The following is a 10274-nucleotide window of genomic DNA, read 5'->3' on the forward strand; positions in this document are numbered from 1 at the left end:
CGCCTGATTGGCTGATAATAACTTAGACCCACCTTCTGAGGTCCCTCCAGATGGAAGACCCTTTCCTCAATCTAACCACTTATTACGATTTTAACAAAAAACTATAGAGAAGGCATTCAAAAAAGGCAAACGATTTTTTTTCCAATTTTAATGTCTGTTTATATATAAACATAGTATTTACAAATCACGGCCATGAGTAAATTACAAGATTAAACATGGATTACTTTCTCACAGATGGTTAACAAAAACACACCCAGTCATCATCCAACACAGACATGACTAATAAATACCCTCCTGTAGAAGTTAGTGTCCCCTGGGATTTGTAGCAGCATCATGTGAAAACAACAGCATAAAAGCATTCTTTGTATTCAGACACTGTGTGATCAGGTCTTGAGTCATTACTGCACCATCAAAACCAGGGGTGAGTTCAAAGTGGCTGTGTTTTTCTTCTTATCCAAGTCCTTTGCACGTGGATAAGAAAGCCTTATTGCTGAGATGGTCAACAGTCAGTGTTATCCACGTTCACTCAGCCACTGATTAGGTACACACCAGGGGCTCTTTGCAACAAAACAGATAACGTATTTTCCACAGCCTCACACTCTAAACACTGTATGCATCCGCAAGCACTGAGTGTCTCTGAAAAAAACAATCATAAAAAAGCAGCTTCAAGCTAGGCATTCTTAGTCCATGTATGAGGTGTCCATGCCCTCGCCATCTGGGTGAAGAAGTCTTCCTGCCAAACGCTCAATGTCATCCAGACTGAGTTGTCGAAGTGAACGTTCATAGTCCTTAAAAACAGAAAAAAAGCAGGTTAATATTTTCAACGGAGTTGAAATCCCACGATAAAAGCCTTCACATGTTTATGTTGTGTCTTCCACATTCCTCTTTTTCTAAGAAGACTTCACTGATATGTGATCTGAAGGCTGCAATTTAATGTTAACACTAACACTATTTAATATATCAGAAAGGAGAATTTGCATGTCCTAACACAAAGTATGTCAGATGTACAATGCCAAAAGTACCAGGAAATTTCAACCTCTACTTGATGCTGTCCTTCTATGTCTAGCTTTAAATTACGCTATTTAACAACTGTTAATTATCCTCACCAGTCCACTTATCTCAAACAACAAAACATCTAGCTTTAATCAGATCCCAACATGATCTGCCTAGAGGCAAAGCTGCTGCATGTAAATACCTTAATAAGCTGTTCATGGACTTTTGCTGCATCTGCTGGACTGAAGTGTCTTGCAAGTATAGTTGACACAGTCTGCCACACTCCTCCCTGTGAGGAGCTGCTGCTGGTGCTGCTGCTGCTGCTGGCAGCCATCCCCGAGGCTCCGGTCTTTTCCCCCACAGGACGGATTACCAGATTCAATTTAGCCTCTGGCCCAATGGAGTAATCACTCAGCCTGTGTTCATCTAAGAGAAGGCAATATAGTATACTGTCATTAAATATTTAAACATTTCAATTTTGTAGAAAGGGATTGGTGGATCTATCAATTGCAGTTATCAACTGTTGACATATCTACCTGCCAGCGCTTTCCCTTTGTAGAGTAACCGCTGCTGGTTTGCGGGTATGTTTAGACGTTCAGACACAAGCTCCTTGACTGCAGAGACCTTTTCATCTTCAGTCACCTGAAACAACACCATGACATAATGATAAACACAGTGTCACAAGCATTCAGTGGTGCAAAAAAGCATTAAACATTACATTAAACCAACATTTATAATGAAATCATACAGTGAATGTAAAGCCTGTATATCTCCTTGTTAGTCTATATCACGTTTACACGTACTACCACTTCTCATCCATGAACACTTAGTGTACAATAACTTGGGAAACACATCCCATTGTGATATATACTTGTTTCAATGCTCATTAGTCTTTATTGAGACAATGTTATCTATAGAACACTATTCTGTGGTGATTATTGCATTATAAGTGGCAGTAGTCCTTATACTCGAGTAATCCATTCAGCGGGCGGTGCCCGTTTCCTGAGATGCTCCTTGTTTGTGCCTCATTTCTCGCAGGCACAAACCGGAGCTAACATAGTAAAAAGTCGCGCATGCAAATAGCTTATAAATGCATACTGTGCTCTAAGCCTTGTTCAAAGATATGCTTTGTTGACGCATTAGCCAAGTGACTGTTATTCAAGAATGACCAAATAAGGACTTGACAGAGGTCACACACAAAGTCGCCAGCCGGCGGAAAGAAAGGACGAGCAAAAGTCTAATACTACATTAAACGTGTTTGTCAAGGATGTGGCTAGCAAGCTAGCCGCTGTATCGTAAAGCTATACGTGGGACATTATATACGTACAATCACCTAGTTTCTGCTATTCAGTACCGTTTAACAAATCATGTAAACCAAAGAATTATAAGAATGGTTGTTTCACTTAAAACGTATGTCTATGATCACCGCTACCCCGGCTAGCTTTCTGGTCAGCTAATATTGCGAATTATGTTAGCATCAGCTAGCTTAGCGCCGCATAACTTACCTGTACACAGCACTCTTTTCCTTGGAGTGGTTTCACTGTAAGAATCATTTTTGAAACAGCCTTGAAAAAAAATACAATCGTACAACAATAGATTCAATGGTCAAGCATCAAAATCTATCCAAGTAATGTTACTTTGTTAGTTCGTAACAGCCGCAACGGTTCCTCTCTTGTCAACGGCCCATCTTCTTCTCCTGCAGCGGTGTGCTCAGCTGAAACTGGTGCCCCTTACTGGCCGGAGGGCGGTATGACAGGTGGCAAATATTTAGCTCTAATGAATGGACGCAATATACAGTCTATTAAAATTAGGGATACTGAAATCTATACATCTTGTCTTTTTCATTCTTCATTCATTCACTTTACCATTTTTTGTCGATTTTATTCTACAGCTTAAGTTCAAGTTTGCTAACTGCACTCATGAGCTAATTAAACGGGCTGTCGTGTTACAGTTTCATTAAAAATGTAACTTTTTACAGCAGTTCTCATAAAGGTCACAACTGCTAACATCAGGACAGGTATAGGTAGGAAAAAACAGTGGACAACCTTGTGATCAATGAACACAGCGCGCCTCCCACATGTTCATTCGGGAGTTAAATGATGAATGTTCAGTGCTCAGTGGTACCGGATTCTCACCTGTCCCCATGGCGCATAAATACCCTGAGGTCCACCTGACCCAGTTGGGATCCAGTCCATTTCTCATTACGCCCTCCCTGATAGTCTCCGCTGTTTCGGTCATGTGACAACCTGCTGTGTCTGCCCAGCCCTGGTCAGCCTGAGGGAGCGAGAGAGAGAGAGAGAGAGAGAGAGAGAGAGAGGAGCATCCTTTACTTGGTTAGACACAGAAGGAGCTGTACCTGTCGAATGGACCGTCTGCTGCCAAACCAGGACACACCTATACAGGACAATTAACAAAGACTCCGACAACGATATTCAGACCGCATGTGGTAAGTGATCTCTGCGTGTGGTGTAAAAAAAAAGCCCACAGAACGGCACTATTATCGGACTGTAGTGATTTTATAACACTGACATTGACAAAGTGTAGAAACAAGAAGAAAATAACTGACACATTGATAACCTGATCAATGTGTCAGTTGTGTTATTTTTCTTCTTATGTGATTTTTAAAACTAAAACTCAGTAGTGAGGTTGTATAGCTATCAACGTGTTTTTTTATATAGTTTTGCAACTGCCCTTGAATTTTTTTTCTTCAACAAAGAGAGACAGTTGTTGAGTAAGTATCCTTGGAAACCAAACAATAGGCAACTGCATGAGTATAGAGTATATTGATTTTTATTCATGGCTAAAAGTCTATACCTACCTACACCAGGAAATATGCATTATATATATTAATGTAATGTGTACAAAGCATGTTCTTGTCTGTGTTTCTATCCAGAAAGGACCTATAAACTGATGTAACAGAAGTCAGACTGCTGGACCCATTCTATACTGGGTGTAGAAATATACATCTTTGCCTACTGTTTGCAGGAAATGGGAACACTTCGGGACCTCCAATTTGCCCTGCAGCTGAAGATTGAGGAGCTCCGCCAGAGGGACACATTAATTGATGAATTGGAGCTGGAGTTGGACACAAAGGACGAACTCATTCGGAGACTGCAGGAAGAACTGGATCGCTACAGAACCACTGTGTCCCTCCCAGGACCTTCTGCAGTCAGCGAAGGTACATGATGCTTTTAACATCAACAAGTAGCACAAGCCTGAATCCTGACTCACAGGTTTATTTTTCCTCCAGCTGGCTCAGCTCAGATTGAGGACAACCAGAGAGCCAAAAAACTGACAGTCATTTGTGAGCCCTTCAGTCTGGACCCTGTAACTCTCGCCATGGTTTCACACAGAAGCTGTGACAAAAGCCACGAGTAAGAGCGCACAGTGTTCCTATAGCTTCTGTTCTAAGAGAGAAATCCTCTTAAGCAGTCAGATTTTAATGTTTATTAATCATTTTTTAAACCTTGCAGCTTTCCATACTGCATTTAAAGTGTTTAATAATGTGTCCTTGAATGTTACATCAGTGTCTGATGCATTTGTGTGTTCAGGTCTCAGAGGCTGATTCAGGCAGCCTTTTTGAAAAATGATTTGTTGAAGAACCTTGACGAAGGGGAAGTCAGAGCCATCATCGCCTGCATGTATCGCACCACCATCAATCAGGGCTGCTATGTCATTCAGGAGGGGACAGTCAGTGCTCAGGCGTACGTGTTAGAAGGTAAATTATTTTCCTGTTGTGGATATTAATAAGATTTCCCTGAGATGACAGTTGCCTGATAAAATGATTTGTTTTTATCATCTGTATATCTTTAATAATATGTGATTAGATAACCTCTTCTGAGGTATTGGTGATGTAACAGGTGCATATTTGAGCAGGAAAGGAGAGGAGGCACTTAGGGGAGCAACAAGTGACCTGATGTTTTCTGCTAAAATGTCAATGTGAACCTGAACAGACAAGAGACTCTGCTTTGCACAGGACGCAGAGTTCATCAGTGTTTGATTGCACTGAGGAATCTTGGCTGCATGTATAATATAAAGAGTGTCTCTTCCTTGATTCCAGAGATTGTTTACCTGTTGTGTGTCTGTCTCTAATCCGGCACATGATGCTACTTCTTCTCTGAATGTGTGTTTGTTAACAGAAGGGAGGCTGGATATGACAAAAGATGGACTGAAGGTGCTCACGGTGGAGCCTGAGGACATGTTTGGGGAGCTAGCACTCCTCTACAACTGCACCCATTCCTTCTCTGTCTCAGGTATCAAAGCACCTTCTTGGTTTGTGTGCAGTCAGCCTGCTGGCATTTCACCGTGGTTCATTTTGGTGGGGATCTAAATAATTCTCGGTTAAGAGAACATCAGAAGAAGTGGTCGTAGATAGAAGATGTCTGTTGAATTTAAAATCAAAGACACAGCAGCTTCAAACGGTTTTTCTCAGGGATGTGGGGGAATTTAAAACATTGCTGCATCTGGCTCAGCTCCTCATCTCCTCCCTGTAATTTAACAAAATTTTAGCAAGTAATATTTACTGAAAGATTGCCAGACAAATGTGTGATATTGCTTAAGAAATAGAAAGTGTGCTGTCGCTTGCTTCTAGCATCGGATCACAGCGAGTCCTGTGGGAGACACTCTCTCAGCACACCACCTGACCTGGTTTCGCTCATAAATAGGCTGTGGAAATGGCTTAGTATATTTGTCTTGTTTGGTCCCAAAGTACCCTCATTCCTCTTTTTTTTACATGGCTTTCTTTATCTTCCAACAAGTCAGACGTTTTTGATTTACTGCTCCACACTTCCCGTGTGCTCATGCTGGAACTGTTTTTTTGTTCTCTGTCCATTTCTGTCAGCCCTTCCCTTTGGATTTGTTCAGGCCCTTCTGCGTTGATCTCCTTCCTGACCTGAAATTGCCTTTTCTTTCATTCCATCAATACAGCTTTTGCTTGTATGGGCTCTTTCATTGTGACAGTGATAAAGGTGCAGGTGAAAACCAGGCATCATCATCATCAGGTATCGGATGTTCAGCGTGAGAAAATAAAAAGCTGCTGGAGAAGGTGTCAGAAAAGCGCCCTTTGAGGGCAGAATTTTACTTTTCAAACATATCTGGGGCACCAGATAGATGTAAAAATCAGGTTTTGATAAAGCTGCTGTACTCTTATGGCAGTGAAGAAGTGTCTATCCAAACAGAGAGATAGATACATCAGGGCTGCGCCGTATTATCAGATCTAATTAGACTGTCTCAAGGATATCTACTTCCATTTGCAGGAAGCTTCAGTGAACCAATCAATATGGGTCATTATTAATTTACAGCACCCTTTTTCAAGCCCAGTTATAAAAAAGAGGGTAATTATGGCAAAGGAAATAAGATTAGATTTACTATTCTCTGTAACAAAAATACCCACATACAGCCTCAGCCTGCTTTCTGCCTGCTACTTCCTTTATTGCACGTCCATCCCAGACATGTGTCTTTGAGTCTTGTTTCCACCTGAGTGCCAGAGTCACTAACATGACCTTTATCACTATCGGTGCCTCTGTCCTTTGATCTGCAGCACAAACAGACAGCAAGCTGTGGGTTATCGATCGCAAGAGCTACCAGACCATCCTTATGCAGAGTGGTCTCCAGCACCTCTCTCACTCAGTGGAGCTGCTTAGCAGGTGAACATCAGGCCGACACACTTGATTTGATACGCAGTGGGCTCCAAACAAGCTGCTTTGTTTTCCAACAATATCACAAGGCTCCTTTTGGTGGTCATTCAAAATAATTCTGGATCTGAGAACAATATGCTTACACACCAATGAACTGCAGAAAATGAGCCGTTTCACATCTTCTTTTGTACCTGTGTGCAGCGTTCCTTTCCTTCAGTCACTGCCAGAGGAAGTCATCATGAAAATGTCTGATCTAATGGAAGAGGTACTGTCAGCAAAAATACACATTACATGCTTGATAATAGACAAAGTGAAATATTGTCACTGTTCTTCAGATAGAATGCAAACTGTAGCCCATGTGTGCAGACTGAAGGGCCATTTTCAGCCTTCTTTGTGTTGCAGAAAAGCATGTGCAGTGACTCTGAATGAATCCTTCCTTATATCTGGAGCTGGTACTTTTAATTCTGACATTTAATTCTCTTTTTTTTTCACCGTTTGCTCCACTTTCTGCCATTTATCTTCCACAGACACATTACACTGACAGTGATTACATCATTCGACAAGGGGCCGCAGGAGACACCTTTTACATCATTAGCAAAGGCCAGGTAAAGTTTGATTCTCTGCGCCTGCCGCACAGATGAAATGGGGCTTAGATTGTGAAGGACGAAATGTCAGAGTAGCTTTAGAAATGGCTTTGATGGAGATGGTGGTGATTGACTTTTCTGCATCGCTTGCACCATTAGCTCTCTTTCTTTACTTGTGTTCATTTTGCATTTTTCAGGTGAAAGTCACAGAAAAGAAGCCGGGGCATGAGGAGCAGACAGTCCTCTCTGAGCTGTCTGACAGACAGTGGTTTGGAGAAAAGGCTCTGTGGGGGTGAGAAGAACATCATTAACAGGATGATCTGTGGGAAATTATGCTTCGCATTGATGATATCTCGGCACTTTCTTTAGAGAGGACGTTCGGTCTGTGAATGTGATGGCTGTGGGAGACGTAACGTGTTTGATAATAGACAGAGAGTGAGTGTTAATGACACTAACTATGATCATTAATGATGTGTGTACTAACACATCAGATACATTACACTCTTTTAACTGTTCTGTTTCAGGACTTTCAAACAAATTATCGATGGACTGGTTTTTGACTGTCGTCAAGAGGTGCAGCAAAACAAGGAATCCAAAGTTGGGTGAGCAGCATTGGAGCAGTTTTATTTGCACCTGGAGGAAACTCAGGACACCAGCTCACTGACATTTCCCCTGTGAGCAGGTCAGACGTGGATTCCTCCCTCCTCTTTTCTTCATCCTTAAGCGATTTTCAGATCATTTGCACTCTGGGAGTCGGGGAGTTTGGTCACGTAGACCTGGTGAGCATTGTAGCAGATAACTAATAATGACACTGATCCGCTGTGCTGCTGCCTCATTGTGATTCCATGTTTCTGTAATGAAATATATTGATTTCCATCTGTCAGGTGCGACTAAAAAGCAACAGCAAGTGTCTTTTTGCTATGAGAGTCCTTGAGAAGAAGCTTGTCCTTAACAACGGGCAGCGAGAGCACATCCAGAGAGAAGGCCGCATCCTAATGGAGGCCCATTGTCCATTCATAGTCAGGTGTCTCATTCAGCTGTTATCTAATTAATGATGTCTTAGTGACATGTTAGTCGTCTAATATATCTCTTTTACTACAGGATACATAAAACATTCAGAGATGCCGAGTGCTGGTATATTTTGACAGAAGCATGTCTTGGTGGGGATTTATCCTCTCTACTCAAAGACAAGTGAGTAATCTAAAGGAAATCAATGATCAGAGATCACTTTCATCATGTTGAGAAAATATTTATGGTCCATAAAGACCTACGTCTGACTGTCATCACACGGACTTCTGAAAAAAATGATGATGATCTGTCAGTGAGGGTTGTGGTCTAAGGTGGAAGGAGATGAGCTCTTGTCTTGAATTCTTTAAACACAAAGTATGACGCCAGTGAGCAATAGTCAGCACAATACAGAGAATGGATGTCAGCCAATTATCACCCAAAGCTGTCTATCAGGATGCAGTGGTAACACAAGGGGAGCGTAGTCTTTCTCAAAGCATGGTGGGTTGCCTGGACAACCGTCCCTTCCTGAAAGGCCAGTCACTGTCACCTCCCAGATAACCATTGACACTTCCACAGAGATGGGTATCTCCCAGGAACATGTTCATGCATTTATCCTGTCCTGCTCACACTGCTGTTTCTACCATCACCCAACCCCCCCCCCCCCCCCAGTGTAACATCTTCTGCTCTTCTTCCTTTTTCAGAGGACATTTGGATGAGTGCAGCACCAGGTTCTACACAGCCTGTGTCGTTGAAGCGTTGACCTTCCTTCACTCTCAGGGTGTCGTCTACAGAGACGTCAAGCCTGAAAATGTTGTTCTGGATGAGCATGGTTATGCAAAACTGGTGTGACGTTTAGCCATCATATCAGATTACACATTATTTCTGTTGAGTTTTAGGCAGCATTAACGCAGTGGCATCTGTCTCATAGATTGGCTCCAGGTGTCTGAAGAAGCTGGAGGTGGGTAAGAAAACCTGGACGTTCTGTGGTACACTGGGTTACATGGCACCTGAAATCATCCTCAGCAAAGGCCACAGTGTGTCTGCTGACCTCTGGTCACTGGGCGTTTTTGTGTTTGAACTTCTGAGTGGTGGGTAAGCTTCACAGTGTTGTGCAGTCCGGCCTTCTACTTATAAGCTAATTTGGTTAGATAAAGGTTACGGTGATCAGCTCATGTGTTCCTGTGCAGGCTGCCATTTGGCTGCGCAGACCCGATGAAGATTCTTACTGCAACCACTCGTGGCATTGATCAGATCGACTTCCCAAAAACCATCAGCAAAAGTGCCTCCTCTCTCATAAAGAAACTGTGCAGGTGCAAACACAGATACACAGAAAACACACCCACTGTTTCTGTATTGTTTTATTTTTTTCCTGTCTGTCTGATATGTCACCTCTTGAATAAGAGAATCTGATTATTCATTCATAGTTTATTTATCCATGTTTTCTTGTTTGCTTTCCATCACCAAGGAGCAATCCCTCAGAGAGACTGGGCAGTCAGAGAAACGGGGCCAAGGACATTCAGAAGCACAAGTAAGAGGATGGATTTATTACACCGAAGAAAAACATTCAGGCCTGAGTGTGGAGAGACCGTGTGATGATTCTCTGTTTTTATTCAGATGGTTTGAAGGATTCAACTGGGACGGACTTTGTAAAGGAACGTTAATCCCTCCGGTGATTCCTAAAGTAAGATCAGTTTGGCTTGATAATTGTTTTGTTTTGATGCAACGAGTGGAGCTGCTTCACTAGCCTGATGTTGATTTTTCTTCCTGTCCTTCAGATGAAGCATCGTGTAGACAGCAGTGCATGTGCTCTCTATGCTGAGGACTCGGCGGAGCTGTGCACAGGCTGGGATGATTTCTGATTAGAAATCTTCATCACTTTCAGGTTTAGTCTTCACCAGTGGTTCACTGACCTTGCGATTTGATTATATTTTCAGACAACAAAATATTTTCCACAGTGTCCGTCCCTGCACATATTGTTTGATAATGAACCATGCTGCCTCCTCTGTTGAACTTCAGACTGTTTTTATGTGAAATCTCCACAAACAACAATGTG

The 10274-nt window shown here is 42.3% G+C and overlaps 2 protein-coding genes across 3 annotated transcripts; one reads left to right on the top strand and one right to left on the bottom strand.

The window, feature by feature from the left end:
* Positions 1-139: 139 nt before the first annotated feature.
* On the bottom strand, positions 140-2717 carry ubl4a (ubiquitin like 4A). Of its 2 annotated transcripts, XM_028413876.1 has the most exons (5): positions 2631-2717; positions 2499-2533; positions 1530-1635; positions 1196-1419; positions 140-788 (listed from the first exon to the last, which is right to left on the bottom strand). In XM_028413876.1, coding segments are annotated over exons 1-5 (474 nt in total). In that variant the 5' UTR covers positions 2632-2717; the 3' UTR covers positions 140-680. The 2 variants fall into 2 exon arrangements, with proteins under 2 accessions (XP_028269677.1, XP_028269676.1); XM_028413875.1 differs by having other exon boundaries at positions 2499-2702.
* Positions 2718-3981: 1264 nt separating this feature from the next.
* Positions 3982-10080, top strand: prkg1l (protein kinase cGMP-dependent 1, like). Its single transcript, XM_028413874.1, has 19 exons — positions 3982-4171; positions 4244-4367; positions 4545-4711; positions 5133-5246; positions 6533-6638; positions 6831-6894; positions 7157-7234; positions 7411-7505; positions 7583-7648; positions 7738-7815; positions 7896-7992; positions 8098-8237; positions 8315-8404; positions 8923-9064; positions 9150-9313; positions 9409-9531; positions 9687-9749; positions 9836-9902; positions 9997-10080. Exons 1-19 carry the CDS (start codon positions 3982-3984, stop codon positions 10078-10080), a joined length of 2052 nt encoding a protein of 683 aa, XP_028269675.1.
* The last annotated feature ends 194 nt before the right edge of the window (positions 10081-10274 follow it).

The sequence above is a fragment of the Parambassis ranga genome, chromosome 9, assembly GCF_900634625.1.
Source record: "Parambassis ranga chromosome 9, fParRan2.1, whole genome shotgun sequence".
NCBI classification, from domain to species: domain Eukaryota; kingdom Metazoa; phylum Chordata; class Actinopteri; family Ambassidae; genus Parambassis; species Parambassis ranga.

Bases quoted from the DNA above. Each gene is read 5' to 3' on its own strand.
- ubl4a (XM_028413875.1), bottom strand. From the start codon at position 2,546: ATGATTCTTACAGTGAAACCACTCCAAGGAAAAGAGTGCTGTGTACAG. The intron at 1,636-2,498 runs GTAAGTTATGCG...GTGTTGTTTCAG, and splicing joins GAAAAGAGTGCTGTGTACAG to GTGACTGAAGATGAAAAGGT. The intron at 789-1,195 runs GTATTTACATGC...TCTGTTTTTAAG, and splicing joins TCCATGAACAGCTTATTAAG to GACTATGAACGTTCACTTCG.
- prkg1l (XM_028413874.1), top strand. From the start codon at position 3,982: ATGGGAACACTTCGGGACCTCCAATTTGCCCTGCAGCTGAAGATTGAG. The intron at 4,712-5,132 runs GTAAATTATTTT...GTTTGTTAACAG, and splicing joins TCAGGCGTACGTGTTAGAAG to AAGGGAGGCTGGATATGACA. The intron at 8,405-8,922 runs GTGAGTAATCTA...TTCCTTTTTCAG, and splicing joins TCCTCTCTACTCAAAGACAA to AGGACATTTGGATGAGTGCA.